This window comes from Chiloscyllium plagiosum, unplaced genomic scaffold (genome assembly GCF_037043375.1).
Source record: "Chiloscyllium plagiosum isolate Xiang-an unplaced genomic scaffold, Cpla_swu_hap1 HiC_scaffold_48, whole genome shotgun sequence".
NCBI classification, from domain to species: Eukaryota; Metazoa; Chordata; class Chondrichthyes; order Orectolobiformes; family Hemiscylliidae; genus Chiloscyllium; species Chiloscyllium plagiosum.
The window spans coordinates 16,175,560-16,195,517 of NW_028270186.1; the positions used below are offsets into that span (position 1 = coordinate 16,175,560).

The window sequence follows — 19,958 nt, forward strand, 5'->3', positions numbered from 1 at the left end:
CATCTCAAACTTGATCGGGGTGTTCTTTCAACAGATGGGAGAAAGTTTCACATTTTTGGATCGCTGGAATCTATTTTGGAGTAAATCTATTTTGGAGTGAATGAGATAATGAGAGCCCAGAGACAGTACATCCCTGTTAGGATGAAAGGAAAGGCTGGTAGGTGTAGGGAATGCTGGATGACTAGAGAAATTGAGATTTGGTTAAGAAGAAAAAGGAAGCATCCGTCAGGTATAGACAGGAGAAATCCAGTGAATCCCTGGAAGAGTATAATGGAAGTAGGAGTACCTCAGAGTACAACACGATCTTCATCAGTTGGACCAATGGGCTTAGGAGTGGTAAGTGGAGTTCAAATTAGATAAATGCGAGGTGCTGCATTTTGCGATAGCAAATCAGAGCAGGACTTGTACACTTCATGGCATGGCGAAAGTGAGAATTGCAGATGCTAGAGATTAGAGTCAGGAATGTGGTGCTGGAAAAGCACAGCAGTTCAGGCAGCATCCAAGGTGCAGGAAAATTGACGTTTCGGGCAAAAGGAATCTCAGGGATGGAGAGATAAATGGGAGGGGGTGTGGGGCTGGTTGTTGGGGGAAGGTAGCTGAGAGTGCAATTGGTGGATGGAGGTGGGAGTAAAGGTGATAAATTGGAGAGGAGGGTGGAGCGGATAGAAGGGAAGGAGGATGGACAGGTGGGACAGATCATGAGGGCGGTGCTGAGCTGGCAGGTTGGAACTGGGATAAGGTTGGGGGGAAGGGGAAATAAGGAAACTGGTGAAGTCCACATTGATGACATGGGGTTGGAGGGTCCGAGGCAGAAGATGAGGCGTTCTTTCTCCAGGCGTTGAGTGGTAAGGGAATTTTTCCCAAAGTCTGTGAAAGAGTCCCTGTGATGGACATTAATTAGGCTGATTGTCTTGTCACATAGTTGGTTTTCAGCAGTGCTCGAACATCCCCACTGGCAGAACCCCTATTTTGATGGAAGAATGACCCAGAGTTTCTGCCAGTTGATCAGACGACTATTATTCCAGTGTGGATGAGATGGGTGGCTTGGGAAGCATTAATGTCCCTCTGGGCAATGCCTCTCCACAAAGAACCCTCTGAAAGTCTTCATTTAAATCAAAGAACTTCAATGACCTTGTACTAAACAGTCACTGAGGCAAAATTAGATGAGTAAATATGGAGAAAGTGAGGGCTGCAGATGCAGGAGATCAGAGTCAAAACGGTCGAGGTCCTGTCTCCCCACTGTAGAGGAGATCATTGGAGGGCAACGACACAGTGTATAGATGAGGTGTTTCGATGTGTGGGAAAATCTCTGCCAGATGCGGAAGGATCCTTTGGGGCTTTGGATGGAGATGAGGGGGGAGGTGTTGACGCAGGTTTTACACCTCTCAAAGCAGCAGAAGGAGGTGCCAGGAATGGAGGACAGGTTGGTGGAGTGCGTGGACCTTATGAGGGAGTCAGGGAGGGAATAGTCTCTGGAGAATGCACTGCTCCAATTCCCCACACCTCTATCCTGGACTCCCTCACCACCACCAGCCCCCCCCCCCACCCCTGCAGTCCTCACCGTCCATACCAGCTGTCAGGATGCACCGCATCACCCTCTGCCATTTCTGCCACCTAAATCAGACCCCACCACCAGAGATAGATTTCCCTCCCCACCCCTTTCAGCATTCCACAGAGACCATTCCCTCTGTGATTTCCTCATTAGGTCCATATCTGGCAGACATTTTCCAGCACAGTCAAACACCTCATCTACTGTGTCCACTGCTCTCGATGTGGTGTCCTCGACATCAGGGAAACAGGACGCTAAGTTGCAGAATGTTTCAGAGAACATCTCCAGGGCACACACGCTAAACAAGCCCTGTAACCACTTGAACTCTCCCTCCCAGTCCTGGGCCTCCTGCACTGCCAAATCATAGCCATCTGATGCCTGGACGAAGAACATCTCACCTTCCGACTTGGGACCCTCCAACCACACAGAATCAATGTCAATTTCACCAATTTCCTCATCTCCCCTCCCTCAACTTTTTCCCAGATCTAACCCTCGAACTTGGTACTGCCCTCATGAACTGTCCTACCTATCCATCTTACTTCCCACCTATCCACTTCACCCTTCGCTCCGACCTATTACTGTTACCCCCACCTTCATCTACCTGTCATATTTCTAGCTCCCTTCCGCGGCTCCCCATCCCATTTATCTCCTGGACCCCCACCCCGCAACATTCCTGATGAAGAGCTTATGCTGAAATGTTGACTCTCCTGTTCCTTGGATGCTGCCTGACTGGCTGTGCTTTTTTGACTATGAAATATGGAGTCTTACTCCAAAGTAGCTATGCAAGTGACCCCATGGTTGTCTCTCTCCGACACCTCCCCACAGAACCTTGACTCCCTATGTGAGGCCCATCTGCCCCACTTGCTGGATCTAATTCAACCCAGCCCAACATTCACTCTCACTGCCCTCACAGGATATGAAGTATTGTAAAGACTTACCTGGTCCCTTCACTACCCAGTACCCTGCCCACTTAACACCCGAACAGCACACTTCACTTACTTATCACTTGACACCCAACTGTTAAAGTCTCTGTCACGGCCTTCCAATATCAGAACCAGCAGCTAACTGGTGTGAAGACAGGACATGGTCTGCCTTCTCCCGACAATTCTGCATGGCCAGAGAACTGTCAAGAGTTTAGTACAGCTCCACATTTCTCATGAATCCTTGATATGAATCTCTTGCAAATATGGAGCACCGTTCTTTTGTGAAAAACAGGCACAGAAGCAAATTCCATGTGAATTAGCTGACTGTTGAAGACAGATTCAGAACACTCCTACAGTACCCCCAACCTTGTCCTCTGTTGCCACAAATGGATCCTTGGTTCTTATCAGCCCCACCTTGGTTTTTGTTTATGTGAAAGATCTTTCAGTTTGCATTCACATTCACTAATTTATTCTCAAACTGTTTATTTGAACAATGTAAATGAGAGGTAATTGTTTCTATACTTACTTTCATTGTCTGCTGTATTTTGAACCGTGCAAATGCATTAAGCTTCTGTATCCTGGACAGTCCAGGGGGCCAAGAGTTAGGATCTTTTTTCATGCTCAAAAAGACAAGTGTTTACCAGAATAATCACCTCTTTGAAGTCTTCCTATTGTTTAATTACTGACGTAAGAGACATTTCCAAATTCCAGTCAACCCTCTCTGATGCTGGAATAGTTTACAATATGACCGATGCCATCACTTTTTCCTGCCCTCCCATTGCCTGGATGACGTGACGCGAAGAATGTTAAATTCCTAATAATTTATCTTCTTTGAACAATGTCTTTCTTAATACCGACTATATTGTACTCTGCAGTGCCAGTGTGTGCCTGCAACTCAGCAACGTTATTGGTGCACTTTCCTCTGCACTTGATTTTTCCTGTTCCTGAAATATTCTTTGCAGACTGCTATCTGCCTGTTCCAGCCTCAGCTCTGTTGATGTACAGACTCGCCTCCTTTAACACATCTCTTGATTTCTCCCAAAGCCCTGGGGGTTTGAAGCTCTCTTTGCTGTACCAGTTCTCCAGCGAGGCACTGGGAAGACTCGAGTGATTACTACCACAGACATTATGCATATTAATCTTTGCCCAACTTCTTCCTGCTCCGCACCACTCTGTAGTTCCAATTAGGAAGCACTGACATGCCACTTACTTGTGTTTCTGTATGTCTTTTACTCCATTTTTTTGGTTGCCGAGTCTCTCAGCAGGGTTGTCCCTGTTGAGAAAAATGCAGAAAGGGTTAGCTGAATGACCACACAGGGTGGAAGGGCAGGGCAATTGATTTTACCGTAAAAGATCAGAAACAAACTGGACTTTCAAGCTCATTGAGCTGCAAATTGCGATTGTACTCTTTTGAACCCATCCTCACTTCAGTGACTTCTCAAATTGCTCCATTTTTGCTCGTCAGGGTTAATTGTGCGAGGCGTTGTTGACCACTGCACTGCATCAGGCAGTACTGAACACGGATTCCTCAATCTGCTTGCAGGGCACAGAACTACTCTGTTCACCACACAAAATAAATCAAATCACTGTTTAATCAAACAATTGTCCTGCTTCATGTCAAGTTGGACAGTCAGCCAAGAATTAACTTCTTTGCTTAAAATGCTTCTCCTCCTCAGGAACCATTATTTGCTGTCTCACATGTAGAAAATGTTGCAGTACAATACAAACTGTCAATTCAATGAAGATTTTAACTTGTTCCCAATGTCTAACATCTGGTTCGAGCAGTGAGGGAGACGTGTGCTTTGGTCTCACTTTGAACTGAAATTTGAAGCTAAAAACATGAGCTTCCCCTCCCCAGTTGCATCCCCTGCTATCGACCGGAGAATGTAGAAGACTGCTCGTGTATGTCCTGTACATGAAAACAGGACAAATCCAGCCTGGGCCAGTTAACGCCGAGCTCAGTCTATTCTTAATAAGGTGATGGAAGGTGTCATCAACAGTGCTTTCAAGCAGCACCGACTCAGTGACACACAGTTTGGCTTCTGCCAAAGCCACTCAGCTCCTGTCATCAGTGTCGCCTCGGTTCAAGCATGGACAAAAGTGCTGAAGGCCACATCTGAACAACGTTGTGCACAATGTTGAGCACCATTCATGACTCCTCAGATACTGAAACTGTCCATCTTCAATACAACAAAATCTGAACAATATCCTGCCTTGGGCTGACAAGTGACACTCACAACACACAAATGCCAGACAATGACCATCTCTAATAAGAGACAGCCTTACCACTCCCCTTGATATTTAAATAGTGAATCCCCCACTATTAACATTCTTGGGGTTAGCATTGACCAGAAATTTAACTGGATTTAACACAAACATGGTGGCAACAAAAGCAGGTCAGAGGCGAGGAACACTGCAGTGAGTAACTCACCTCTTGCCTTTCCACCATCCACAAGGCACAAGTCAGGAGTCTGATGACATAGTCTCGACTTATGGATGTAAGTTTATTCGTTGAGCTGGCAAGTTCATTTTCAGATGTTTCCTCACCAGACTAAGTAACATCATCAGTGAGCCTCTGGTGAAGCACTGGTGTTCGTGACCCACTTTCTATTGATGTGTTTAGGTTTCCTTGGGTTGGTGATGTCATTTCCTGTTCTTTTTCTCAGAGACATCACCACAGGAAGTGATGTCACTTCCTGTGGTGATGTCTCTGAGAAAAAGAACAGGAAATGACATCACCAACCCAAGGAAGCCTAAACACATAAATGGAAGTGAGTCATTAACACCAGCACTTCACCAGAGGCTTATTGATGATGTTACCGAGAGTGGTGACGAAATGTCTGAAAACGAACCTTACAGCTCAGTGAGCAAACTTACATCCAGACCATCAACCTGAGCTACAGATCTTCTCAAAACTCACTAATATCCTCTACTTGCCTGATGGGCATAGCTCTAACAACTCTGAAACCTTGACGCCATCCAGGACATAGCATACATTCCCTCCACCACCGATGCTCAGTTGCAGCAATGTGTACCATCCTCAAGGTATAATCCAGAAATTCACCGAGTATCCTAAGGCAAATTTCTGAACCCATGACCAATTCCATCCGTAAGGACAAGGTAGCAGTAACATGGGAACACCACCCCCTGCAAGTTCCCCTCCAAGCCATGTACCATCCAGACTTGGAAATATATCGGCTGTTCCTTCATGGTCACTGGGTCAGAATCTTGGAATTCCCTCCCTGATGGCATTGTGGGTCAACCCACAGCATGTGTGGACTGCAGCGGTTCATGAACACAGCTCACCACCAGCTTCTCAAGGGCGATTAGGAATGAGCCAATAAATGCTGGCAAGCCTGCGACATCCACATCCCATAAATGAACAAAAAGAAATAACACCGACCCAAACAAATACATCTAAACACAACGGGGAGTGAAATCTAAAGGCTTCAGGCAGCGTGAAATAACTTGGTGAATTCTAACCAGCGTTGGGTTCAGACTGCAACAGGAGTGAAAAAGCGTACGTTTTCAGTGATTCCACATGGCTTTGCAATCAATAACTTTGGCTCGGTTGGAGTGAGAGGTCTCCTTCTGTGAACACGGATTGAACTTGTGGGATTTTACATCGATGCCTGTCTTTGTGACACAGCTGCACCGATTCAATTCATTTCAACTCACACCGGCCCAATCAGGATTTGAACTTTCTGAAAGCCTGTCTTTCCACCTCGTCTTTCCTCACCGCACCACTCGACAGGTAATCCCAGCACTCACCTGCACAGCTTCTTGATGAGATTGCCCGCATTTTTGGTGATTTTCTTTGGGAACTCAACCATGTCAATCCCTCTCAGGATGATGTTGTACGTTTGCATCGGGTCAGAGCCAGAAAATGGAGGGCTGTGGAAACAAGACATGGAGAATCTGACACAGCTCCCACGATCAGCACCAGAACTGGCAGTTCCACATGTGGTGAGAGCATTAGAATCTGAGTGAAAAAGCAGATTCACTGTTTAGATGTTTCACCTCTTCAGACTGATTCAGAGGGGGCAATAATTTCATTTAAAAAGGAAACGTTTGCAGGATTCTGGGGTAACAACAGGGGAGTGGGGCTAACTGGAATAGCTCCTTCACGAAGGCTTGGCACAGGCAATAATGGGCTGAATGGCTTCCTCACATCTGTGATGATGGAATTGCCAGGCACCAGATCTAATCTGGTCCGTGTGGAAAACCACTTGCCGTGGCAGACCCAGAGTGGGTCTAGTGTCAGACAAAGGAAAATGGGATCCCGCTCTGCTCTGGTGGATTAATGAACTGTCCAATCTTGCTGAATACCAACGGGGAACTCCTGTAGAAACAGAAACCGTCTCTCACAGGGTTTTTAAAATACTGTGGATCCAAATTTAAAACCAGAAAGTGCCCGGGTTTCAAATATGAGAGACGTTGGGTTTGAAACTCTTCTCCCCACAAGTTCTGGAAAATCCGCAGGTTTACAGTGCTTTCAGTTTTTGTGGCACAGGATCAAACTTGCCTCCAATAATGTCAGGCGAATAATCTCCAGGATTCGTGGAGTGGTCAGTGGAATTGTCCCCAGCAACACTTCTGGCCTCTACAGGAAATCCCAGGACAAGGACTGAGAAGGTGCCAAATCCAAACCGACAAACAATTAATATAAAGCACACCCCAATTTTTGTCTATCAACTAACTCTGTGCAGAGCTGAGTGTTTTGTGAAACATCATGTCCTGTGGGAGACACCCAGTCATTAGCACAGCATCAGGCCACCAGCTAAAGGCCTCACCGTTTAGATGTGCCACTGTGTTCTGTGGTTCTGAGTCACATCGACCTGAACTAAAACAAAGTTCAATCCACAGACTTGCTGTGCTTGCAACTCCGAGCACCCCCAGGACTAGGCAGAGGAAAAACATTTTGACATGGATCCTACCTCTAACCCCTGACCAGTACCATCTCCTGGGTGTCTGCTTCATTGACCTTAAATGAAGACTCAGTCAGTTCCTGGTTTAATTGCTGCCTGACTCTCTGACAAGAGTCGAGAGTGTGGTGCTGGAAAGGCACAGCAGGTCAGGCAGCATCTGAGGAGCAGGAGAATCGTCGTTTTGGGGCATAAGCCCTTCATCAGGAATTCCTGAAGAAGGACTTATGCCCGAAACATTGAATCTCCTGCTCCTCGGATGCTGCCTGACCTGCTGTGCTTTTCCAGCACCACACTCTCGACTCTGATCTCCAGCACCTGCTGTTCTCACTTTCTCCTCCCTGACTCACTAGCACGGGCCACACAGAGACATGGGTTAAGTTCACAGGTTGCTGCCCTGGTCCACATCAGTGCGGGTACAGGAGAGTTAGGCCATAAAGACATCGGAGCAGAAATTAGACCATTCCGCCCATCAGATCTGCTCTGCTCTGCTGGTCAATCAAGGCTGATAGGTTTTTCAACCCCATTTTCTGCTTTCTCCCCGTAATCTTTGATCTTTGGCAATCATGACTTTATGTATCGCTGTTTTAAATATAGTCAGGGACCTGGCCTCCACAACCGATGTGGAAGTGAATTCAATAGATTCACCACTCTCTGGCTGAAGAAATTTCTCCTTATCTCTGTTCCAAAGGGCCTCGGGTTCCAATCTCTCCCACCAATTGAAACATCTTCCCAACATCTCCTCTGTCCAGGCTATTCAGTGTTCTGTATGTTTCAATTAGATCCCCCTCATCCTTCTAAACTCCATCGAGTATAGACCCAGAATCCTCAAACGTTCCTCATACGTTAAGCTTTTCATTCCTCTGATCATTCTCGGGAACCTCCTCTGGATTGGACCCACCCCAGGGTTAATAAATCTTTCTTTGCTGAGGTATGGGGCCCAAGGTCACACTGTAGTTAGTTCTCAGGTCATTATCTTAGATGACACAGGTAAACTGAATTATAACAACATAGCCCACAGTCACTCACCTGCCGGTCAGAAGCTCGTACATTAGGATACCCAAGGACCAGTAATCTGCAGAGCTGTCATGACCTTTGTTGAGGATGATCTCGGGGGCAACATACTCAGGAGTTCCACAGAAGGTCCAGGTCTTCTTCCCAAATCCAATTCTCTTAGCAAAGCCAAAATCCACCTAATTTGTGACAACACCAATTAATCATTTGACACACTGTACTGTGCGCACTATTCTACTCATTTCAGAACATATTGAATGTAGCTTTAGGAACAGGCCCTTATGCTATGAAGGCAAAAGTGAGGACTGCAGATGCTGGAAATTAGAGTCAAGATTAGTGCTGGAAAAGCACAGCAGGTCAGGCAGCATCCGAGGAGCAGGAAAATCCCATCATCAGGAATTGTCAGGACAAGATCAAGCTCATGCCACCAACTAAAGGCTTCACATTTCAGATGTGCCACTGTGTTCCGTGGTTCTGAGTCACATAGACTTGGACTAAAACAAAGTTCAATCCCCAGACTTGCTGCACGTGTAACTCCTAGCACCCCCAGGACTAGACAGAGGAAAACCATTTAGGCATGGATCCTACCTCTAACCCCTGACCAGTGCCACCTCCTGCATGTTTGATTCATTGACCTGAAATGAAGATTCAATGAGTTCCTGTTTTAATTGCTGCCTGACTCACTGACAACAGTTGAGAGTGTGGTGCTATTATGAGTCAGACTGAAACCCCCCCCCCCCCCCAAAATATATCAAGTTAGGCTCGACCCTAATTCTTGCCGATTTTACAGGTGACTCTGAGGCGTTGCGTTCCGGAAGCAATTCGATTGGCCAGACTACTCGATTGCAAGCAAAACAAACTTTTATTTTACAGAACAGTTTTAATATAGACTAAATAAGAATAAAACAATGAGCTTAATTCTACCTCGATTGAAATGCTTAACAAAAATATGCATATATGTTCCAATATAGTAATGTCCCACCCTTGGCAAAGACAAATTCACTAAAATGGATTATCTCATGTGCAATTCGAGCAGCAGGAAGAGAACTCCAGCGTTTAGCGGTAACAGAGAGGAATAAGAGTGTCTACATCAAGCTTCAAGACCCTAGCAACTGCAGAAAGCTAAAACTAAAAACCCTGCTTCTGTGGGAACTTGACCCCACCCATTCAGGCTGCCTCTATTGTTCAAACTTGGGGGGGAAAAAACCAAGGCCTCACAAACATTTTATTGGCTTTGAGCAGACCACTCAGCACCTCTGTCTTATTCTTTCTTCAAATAACAAGGACAAAATACACCTCTTAAAGCCACAGTATCGTCATACTTCAGCTCACCACATCTATGCTGACCATGATAAGACCGTAAATTATAAGAGCAGAAATTAGGCAATTCAGCCCATCGAGCCTGCTCCACCATTCAAACATGACTGCTAAGTTTCTCAACCCCATTCTCCTGCTTTCTCCCCATAACCCTTGATCCTCAAGAATCTATCTACCTCAGTCTTAAATATACTCAATGACGTGGCCTCTACAGCTTTCTGTGGCAATGAATTCCATAGATTCACCACTCTCTGGCTGAAAACGTTTCTCCTTATCTTTGTTCTGAAAGGTCTTCCCTTTCCTCTAAGGCTGTGCCCTTGAGTCCCAGTCTCTCCTATCGATGGAAACATCTCCCCAACATCTACTGTGCCCAGGCCACTCAGTATTTTGTACGTTTCAATTAGATCCCCGCTCATCCTTCTCAACTCCATAGAGTATAAACCCAGAGATCTTAAATGTTCCTCATATGTTCAGCTTTTCATTCCTGGGACTATTCTCATGAACTTCCTCTGAACACGTTCCAGGGCCAGTACATCCTTCCTGAGACATGGGGCCCAAAGCTGTGCACAATACTCCAAACGTGGTCTGACTAGAGCACGATACAGCCTCAGAAGTATATCCCTGCTTTTATATTCAAATCCTCTCAAAATACATGCCATCATTGCATTTGCCTTCCTCACTACTGACTCAACCTGCAAGTTTACCGGGAGAGAATCCTGGACTAGAACTCTCAAGTCTCTTTGCATTTCAGACTTCTGAATTTTCTCCCCATTTAGAAAATAGTCCATGCCTCTGTTCTTCCTATCAAAGTGCATGACCTCAGAGTTTCGTACGTTGTATTCCAACTGCCACTTCTTTGCCCACTCTCCTAACCTGTCCAAATCCTTCTGCAGCCTCCTCAATGCTACCTATCCCTCTACCTATCTTTGCATCGTCTGCAAGCTTAGCCAGAATGCCCTCAGTTCCTTCATCTCGATTGTTGTGGTCACAACACTGAGCCTGGTGGAACACCACTTGTTACCAGCTGCCATCCTGAGAAGGACCCTTTTATCCCCACTCTCTGCTTTTTGCCAGACAGCTAAGCTTCTCTCCATGCCAGCACCTCGTCTCTGACACCATGGGCCCATATCTTAATCAGTAGCCTCCTGTGCAGGACCTTGTCAAAGGCCTTCATGAAGTCCAGAGAGATAACATCCATTGGTCCTCCTTGGTCTAACCCGCACGTTATATCCTCAAAAGAATTCTAACAGATTTGTCAGGCATGATGCCAAACTAAACTAATCCCATCTGTCTACACATGGTGTGTATCCCTCTAATCTGATGGTATATCTGTCTAAATGCCTCTTAAACCTTGCTATCATATATGCTTCTGCCACTTCCCCTGGCAGCACATTCCAGAAAACTTCCACCCTCTTTGTAAAAACACTTGGCTCACAAATCTCCTTTTAAATTTCCCCTCTAACTTAAACCTATGCCCCCTAATATTTGACATTTATAGCCTGGGAAAGACACACTGACTATCCTCCCTATCCATGCTTTCCATCTTATAGACTTCTATCAGGTCGACCTTCAGTCTCCGATTTCCTATTAAGAACGGTTCACGTTTGCCCGGTCTCACCAAAAGCGAACACTCCAATCCGGCCAACATGCTGTGAAAACCTCTTTTGCACCCTCTCCACAGCCTCCACGTCCTTCCTAGAATGTGGTGAACAGAACTACATGCAGTACTCCCACTGAAGTTTTATACAGCTGCAACATGAATTCCCAACTTTTATCCTCAATGACCCAACTTTACCACCTGTGTTGATCCACGTGTGTTGCCACACACAGGGAGCTATGGACTTGCACTCCGAGATTTCTCTGCACCTCGATGCTCCTAAGGGTCCTGCCATTTACTTTCCTCTTGCATTTGACCTCCCAGAATGCATCACCTCTCACTTGTCCAGATTGAACTCCATCTGCCATTTCTCCGCCCAACTTTCCAACTGATCTCGATTAGATTAGATTCCCCACAGTGTGGAAACAGGCCCTTCGGCCCAACAAGTTCACACCGACCCTCCGAAGAGCAACCCACCCAGACCCAGTCCCCTACATTTACCCCTTCACCTAACACTACGGGCAATTTAGCATGGCCAATCCACCCTAACCTGCACATTTTTGGACTGTGGGAGGAAACCGGGGCACCCGGAGGAAACCCACGCAGACACGGGGAGAACGTGCAAACTCCACACAGAGAGTTGCCCGAGGTGGGAATTGAACCCGTGTCCCTGCTGCTGTGAGGCAGCAGCGCTAACCACTGAGTCACCGTGCCGTCCCAATCTGTATCCTGCTGTAGCCTTCGTTAATCTTTCTCACTATCCACAACTCCAGCAGTTCTCATGTTCACCAGTGTCCAGTGTTTCTGGTCAAAAAGAAAGTTTAACTGCTCTGTTTGTAAGCAGCTGAAAGCTTAACAGGAAGAGCCATTTCAACAAACCCAGTCAGAAATATTTCATGATGTGGCTCCAGTTTTCATGTGAGGGCACAACCTCTCTGTTAGTACTGATCTTACCATTGACCTAGTTGAACATCTGTTCTGTTTAAATAGCAAGACAATTATTTTTCAGAAATCTATCAGAAGTGATCAAAAAATAAAGAAGTTAGATTCTGCAATTTTGTCTTCAGGGGAAATTGCTACAGTGTGTTCGTTTTCATATTCTCAACTGCCAGATACAAGCCCTGGACCTAAAGTCAGTTTTAACGTTCGGCTGAATTATCTCATTTTAGATTCCAGCACACTCTGTTTTAACTTTTCAAGTGTTTAAGACTTCTACAGGGAAGGAGCTACTGAATTACCTCACCATCCCACCATTTCTATCCAAGATTGGATGAGGATTTGAGAACCAAACGCCAGGAATTTAAGGTGAATGAAAACGAACCAGGGTGAGCATAAGAGAAATAACGTTTATGTAATAAGCAATTCAGATCTATATTGCAATATCGGAGAGTGACAGAGGCAGATTCAAATGATAGTCTCCTAACTTTGTATGTACCTAACCAGAGGAACAACATGCAGGGGAATGGGATTAATGTTGTTCTTCTCTAAGGAGGACCTACTTCTGCTATATTTATTGTACTTAGACCACAAGCATTAGGACCAAGGGTAGGCCCTTCAGCTCTTTTGAGACTGCACCACCATTCAATAGGATCATTGCTGATCCAATATTCCCCAATCCACTGTCCGACCTTTCCCCCATAATCCCTGATTCTCTATTCATCAAGAATCTTACAGGAGCCTTAACTATACAAAAGGACTCTCCCCCCCACAGCCCTCTGTGGCAAGGAGTTCCAAAGGCTCTCAACTCTCTGGAAGAAGAAATTCCTCCTTACCTCGGTCTTAAATTGGCACCCCTTTATTCTGATACGGTGCCTTCTGGTACCAGACTCTATCATGAGGGGAAACATCCTCTCCGAATTTATCCTGTCAAGCCCCTTAAGAATCTGATACATGTTCAGGAGGTCACTTGTTATTGGTCAAAATTCGAATGAATCAAGTCTGAACCTGTTTAGCTTTTGCTCATAAGACAATCGCTCCATAGCAGGAATCATCCGCGTGAACCCTCTCTGAACTCCCTCCAATGAAATAATATTGTTGCTTAAATAACAGGGCCAAAACAGCTCACAGTACCCCAGATGCAGTTGCAGGAAGACTTCCCTACTCTTACACCCCAACGTCCTTGAATTAAGGACTAAAATTCCATTAGCCCTCCTGATTACCTTCTCCCAGCTAATTCTCGACACTTGTTATCAGAGATCGAAGACAATGTTCTCTTCTCCATCCACGTCTATATGTGTGTGCTTAGGGTGTGTATGCACTCAAAATGTATCTTACTCTGTGGCAGCCTGATTAATTTTTATTTGTACTCGAGATTCCCACACAGCAAGTTCCCTGAACTGATTGTCCTCCAAGACTGTTGAGTGCGCCTTCTCTCTCTGAAGTAAGGCAATGCTGGAAAGCTCAGTGGATCACGCAGCACATGTGCGTAGAGAAACAGTTTCAGGTCGATGACCTGTGTTCTGAGCTAACACAGAACCATAGAAAATAGGGGCAGGAATAGGCCATCCAGCCCTTCGAGTCCACACCGCCATTTAATATGATCATGGTTTGAACATGCAATCTGAGTATCCCATCCTGCTTTCTCTCCACCCCCCACCCCACTTCGATCCCTTTAGCCACCAGGGCCACATCCATCTCCCTCTTGAATATATCTAATGATCTGGTTCTAGCAGCTTCCTCCAGGAGAGAATTCCACAGGTTCACAACTATGAGTAAAGAAATTCTTCCTCATCTCAGTCCTGAACAGCTTACCTGTTGTTCTTCGACTGTGACCCCTAACTCTGGACTTCCCCAACATCAAGAACATTCTTCCCACATCTTGACTGTCCAGTTCCATCAGGATTTTCATATGTTTCTGTGTGATTCCCCTTCTCGTTCTAAATTCCAGTGAGTACAAGCCCAGTCGATCCAGTCTTTCTTCACATGTCAGTCCTGCCATCCCAGAAATCAGTTTGGTGAACCTTCACTGAATTCCCTCAGCAGCAACAATGTGTTCCCCCCCCACCCTGCTCAGACTTGAAGACCAAACTTGCTCACAAGACTCAAGGTACGGCCTCACCAAGACCCTGGATAACTGCAGCAAAAACAAGCTTTGACAGATGAAGGGGGAAGAAAACCAACAAAGGGAGGGGGTGGAATGCATAAGAGATTATGTGAGAAAAATATGTCAATAGTGGGAGGCAAAAGGAGAGGAGCAAAGATGCAAATAAATAAACAAAACATGAGTCTTCAAAGTGGTCCAACAGGAAAACGGAAATGGACAAAGTGGTTGTGACCTGGAATAGTTGGAACTCATTGTTTATTTCCAAAGATGAGGTGCTGGAGACCAAAAACAGAGAGGTCAGATTGGGACTTGAGTCCAGGACAAACATGATAAAATGCCCAGAATCTCAGTGTCAGGCTTACAACCTGAAAAAGCATTCTGCAAAGCAGTCATCCAACCCATGCTGGGTTGCCCTCCTGTTCTCACCCCTGACTCTTTGTTTGGAAGTTGATCGATGACTAACACTTCCCCATTCCTGTGAAACATCGACCTGAAGCTTTAACTCTGTTTCTCTATCTCAGATACTCCTGACCTGACCAATATTTTCAGCATTCGCACTGCTCAGTTCCCACCCGTCTTCCGCCCAGTAGATTTCATTGTGGAGCAGCTGAAGCGAGCAGCTGAAGCGAGCAGCTGAACAGAAGGTGCAGCCAGATTTGCCGAGTTTTAACTCCACATTGAAGAGGCTCCTCAAGTTTGGTTCAGACGCAAAAGGACTTCGCCCCTGCAAATAATAAATGAAACCAAACATCTAAATATTGGGATGTCACTGACTTTATCTTTTAATATTCACATTACTGATGGTATATATTTTCTAATCAACCTGTTGAGGGATGATATTCCACATCTCTGGAGTAGTGGGACTTGAATGTGGAAGTCCTGACTCAGAGATAGGGATGCTGCCACTGCACCACAGCAACCCCATACATATATATATCATTTTAGTTTATGCTGATGTTACACTAACTGTGGAACTCTTTACAGCTGAGAGCTGCTGAGGTTGTGGTAATGATGCCTATTCAAGGCTGAGGCTTTGTAATCAGTGAGGGAACGTAGGGCTTTTATTCCTGATGAAGGGCTTTTGCCCGAAACGTCGATTTTGCTGCTCGTCGGATGCTGCCTGAATTGCTGTGCTCTTCCAGCACCACTGATCCAAATCCAAGATAAAGACAGACAAGTGAAATTGAAGATGATCAGACACCTCTGGTCTCATTGAATGGGAGAGAAGACTCGACAGGCTGAACGACCTCCTTCAGCTTCCTATGACTTATTTTCTGCTCCTCGACAAATAGCCTCAAGACGACGTGATTGTCCATGGTGTCCTCCTCCGTCACCTTACTAAGGTGATCGCAGTTGGGAAAATCACCCTCTCAATTTTCATGACTAACTCGATAGATTGACCACTTATTGAAATAGGAAGACTTAATACTAATTTAATCAAATGGTCATTTGATCCAAAGGGATTAGTAATCGCTGGATGCACAGGCATCACATTGCTCTGAAGACAATTCTCCCAGTCTTAGTTCTTAAATGCTATCTTTCTGTGCTAAGATTCGACCTCTCAATCTTGACAAAACAGTCTAGGCAAAAAAGCCACTTGCCAATACTCTGATCAAGTGTCCTCAGGTTGTTGGATGGTTGAATGGGATCATCACTCAGTCCCCTATACTCCAGAGAGTACAAGCCAATTACTAACATTGCTTTTCTAATCTTCCTACAGAAGTGAACACTTCATTTAAGACGACCATAAGGCACAGGAACTGAAGGAAGTCATTCAGCATGCCGAGCCTGCACCACTGTTCGATGAGACCATAGCTGATCTGATCATTCTCAACTCCACTTTCCTGCCTTGACCTCCTCGTCCCAGATTCCCTTCCTAATGAGAAATCTGTCTAAGTCAGCCTTGAATATACTTCACAACTTATCTCTTATTCCTGATAGGCGTTGAAGGCCTGTACTGTCCCTTTAAGAAAGATTGAATACTGTTCTGAACTGAAACCTTACAAGCACCTGTATGATATGTCTAGATGGCAGTCTTAGAGTGTACTGGAAAATTGAAACTATGTAACATTTGGCTGTGAAATACATACTTGAGTTGGTTGCTGTTTTGACAACAACTCGAATTTAACCAGTTTAAATTATGCCCCAGGATACAAAAAACCCAGTTGTGTTTGAATTTATTGTTTTACCAACTTTGAATCAATGAGACGATCTAATGTTGGGGATATAAACAAGGCAGGCATTTTGAAAATCAGACAGAGCAACTATGCCGTCAACACAGATCCAAAAAATTAGGAAACACTCTCTATCAAAAAGGTATCTTTTCATGTGAAACATATCCGCAGTAAAAAGAAAGTTGACGATCCAGGAAGATCTTCAGCCGGAAGAAGACAGACACTGAAGACAACAGCCGCCATGTGGTTTTGAAATTAAGTTGATATAATTTTAATAAGTGTCTTACTGGAACAGCATATTGTTATAGAGCTGGAGGCAGGAAATAAGTAGTTAAGAGAGAGGGGCTTAGAGTTGTGAACAGTTGTTGTTTAACATTTAGAGTAACTCTGTTCACATTTAGAGTTGAAGAATGAATTGATATTATTTTCTGTAAACAGTGGAATTTGGGAGTTCTCATATTTTAACAGATTATGAGGCAAGGTGAGCTTTTCTGGGTGTTTGGTTTAATTCACAGAAGGGTTCATCGCTGTGTCTTAACAGTTCCCATAATATCTAAACTGTCATGTTCTTTCCTGCTTAACTTCATCTGTATACCTTACAGATACCTTACAAAGCTAAGTAGGCAAGTATCACCAAACTGGTGCACTCAGTCCTTCGTTAAGTTATGGAAACACACCGTAAATAGCCGAGGTTCCAGCATTGATCTTTGTCACACTCCGTTAGTAACAACCTAATTACCTGAAAATGACCCATTTATTCTAACTATTCTGTTTTATGACCTTCAATCAATCCTTAATTTTTGGAGTGCATGAACTCTTGTGAAACAACCTTTAGTGTCGTAGCATGGGATGACATGGTGACTCAGTGGCTAGCAATGCTCCTTGTTAGCATCCAGGACCTGGTTCAATTCCAACCTTGGGTGACTGTTTAAGTGGTGCCACTGTTTAAGAAGGGTGGTAAGGACAAGCCAGGGAACTCTAGACCAGTGAGCCTGATGTCGGTGGTGGGCAAGTTGTTGGAGGGAATCCTGAGGGAAAGGATGTACATGTATTTGGAAAGGCAAGGACTGTTTAAGGATAGTCAACATGGCTTTGTGCGTGGGAAATCATGACTCACAAACTTGATTGAGTTTCTTGAAAAAGTAACGAAGAGGATTGATGAAGGCAGAGTGGTAGATGTGATCTATATAGACATCAATAAGGCATTCGACAAGGCTCCCCGTGGGAGACTGATTAGCAAGGTTAGATCTCACGGAATACAGGGAGAACTAGCCATTTGGATACAGAACTGGCTCAAAGGTAGACGACAGAGGGTGGTGGTGGAGGGTTGTTTTTCAGACTGGAGGCCTGTGACTCGTGGAGTGCCACAAGGATCGGTGCTGGGCCCTCTACTTTTTGCCATTTACATAAATGTTTTGGATGTGAGCATAAGAGGTACAGTTAGTAAGTTTGCAGATGACACCAAAATTGGAGGTGTAGTGGACAACGAAAAAGGTTACCTCAGATTACAACAGGATCTGGACCAGCCAATGGGCTGAGAAGTGGCAGCTGGAGTTTAATTCAGATAAATGCGAGGTGCTGCATTTTGGGAAAGCAAATCTTAGCAGGACTTATCCACTTAATGTAAGGTCCTGGGGAGTGTTGCTGAACAAAGAGACCTTGGAGTGCAGGTTCATAGCTCCTTGAAAGTGGAGTCGCAGGTAGATAGGATAGTGAAGAAGGCGTTTGGTATGCTTTCCTTTATTGGTCAGAGTATTGAGTACAGGAGTTGGGAGGTCATGTTGCGGCTGTACAGGACATGGGTTAGGCCACTGTTGGAATATTGCGTGCAATTCTGGTCTCCTTCCTATCAGAAAGATGCTGTGAAACTTGAAAGGGTTCAGAAATGATTTACAAGGATGTTGCCAGGGTTGGAGGATTTGAGCTATAGGGAGAGGCTGAACAGGCTGGGGCTGTTTTCCCTGGAGCGTCGGAGGCTGAGGGGTGACCTTATAGAGGTTTATAAAATCATGAGGGAGCATGGAAAGGATAAATAGACAAAGTCTTTTCCCTGGGATCGGGGAGTCCAGAACTAGAGGGCATAGGTTTAGGGTGAGAGGGGAAAGATATAAAAGAGACCTAAAGGAGCAACATTTTCATGCAGAGGGTGGTGTGTGTGGAATGAGCTGCCAGAGGAAGTGGTGGAGGCTGGTACAATTGCAACATGTAAAAGGCATTTGGATGGGTATATGAATAGGAAGGGTTTGGAGGGATATGGGCCGGGAGCCGGCAGGTGGGACTCGATTTGGTTGGGATATCTGGTCGGCATGGACGGGTTGGACCGAAGGGTCTGTTTCCGTGCTGTACATCTCTATGACTGTCTATGACTCGATGACTGCGTGGAGTTTGCACGTTCTCAGTGTTGGTGTGGGTTTCCACTGGGTGCTCTAGTTTCTTTCTATTATCCAAAGGTGTGCAGTTTAGGTGGAATGGCCATGCTATATTGCCCGTAGTGTCCAGGGATGTGTAGGTTAACAGGTTAGCCATGGGAAACGTTTCTGGTTTTGCTTTGCAGGTTTCTAAAGTTCTCAGATTATCATCCTCCTTGTTAACATTATACTTTCCAACCAAGCTCTTCAGCTGCCCCAAGTAAAGGGCTCAGTCTGTGGTGTTGGTTCGTTCACGGACCATGACAATTGAATTTCTCCCTTTCCTACTCCAAGCTCTTTTCTAAGTGTGAAGGGATGTCCTTAACCCTGACACTGACCGGACAATATGCCTTGAGGAATCCCAGTCACAGTGGAAAAGAACAGTCTGATTATACCATTTCCTATCTGTGCCACAACCTTTGTCACTCCATCTACCTGCATGGTGTCCTGTAACTCCGTAACATGCTTCATTTGCTCACCCATAAAGATTCTAAGTTTCTCCTACCTTCTGGATAAGCTCCTTTACCACTGCATCCTACATCCCCATACCTCCCTGCGGTACAGTGCTTACCAGCTTAGCATAACCTCTGTGGTTGAGAATGATGTTCTCTGGCTTCAGATCTCTGTAAATGACTCCCTTGCTGTGTAAATAGGCAAAAGCCTCCAGCACACAGGCAGTGTAGAATCGTGTAACGGCATCATCGAATGAGCCCCTGCAATGTACCACACAGAAAAAAAAGTCTCAACTCAGACCTTTGATGTCTCAAAGGAACAGCAAGCATTTGACCAAACCCCAGGTTCTCAGGCAGATTTAAGCCAAGAGGAAGTTGCCAAGTGCTTTTTTGAACATTCATTAAGTTATTGTCAAGCATATGAAAAAGGAACAAGAATAGAATGCAGTGCTTTCTCAGCCTGCTCTCCAGTTCAATAGGTTGCACTAATTTTAACCTCAACTCTACACTCCTGCATTTCCTTGATAATCCTTCATCCCTCTTGGTCATCAAGAAT

At 45.2% G+C, this 19,958-nt stretch overlaps 1 protein-coding gene across 5 annotated transcripts in view; it reads right to left on the reverse strand.

Moving 5' to 3' along the window:
- Window positions 1-19,958, reverse strand: part of LOC122543167 (cGMP-dependent protein kinase 1-like) — a 97,053-nt gene that overhangs the window by 1,245 nt on the left and 75,850 nt on the right. For all 5 annotated transcript variants that reach the window (XM_043681576.2, XM_043681574.2, XM_043681577.2 and 2 more), the window contains 4 exons: window positions 19,522-19,663; window positions 8,427-8,590; window positions 6,244-6,366; window positions 3,683-3,745 (listed from right to left, as the gene is read on the reverse strand). In XM_043681576.2, coding sequence (XP_043537511.2) covers window positions 3,683-3,745; window positions 6,244-6,366; window positions 8,427-8,590; window positions 19,522-19,663 — 492 coding nt within the window. The remainder of the gene's footprint in view (window positions 1-3,682; window positions 3,746-6,243; window positions 6,367-8,426; window positions 8,591-19,521; window positions 19,664-19,958) is intronic.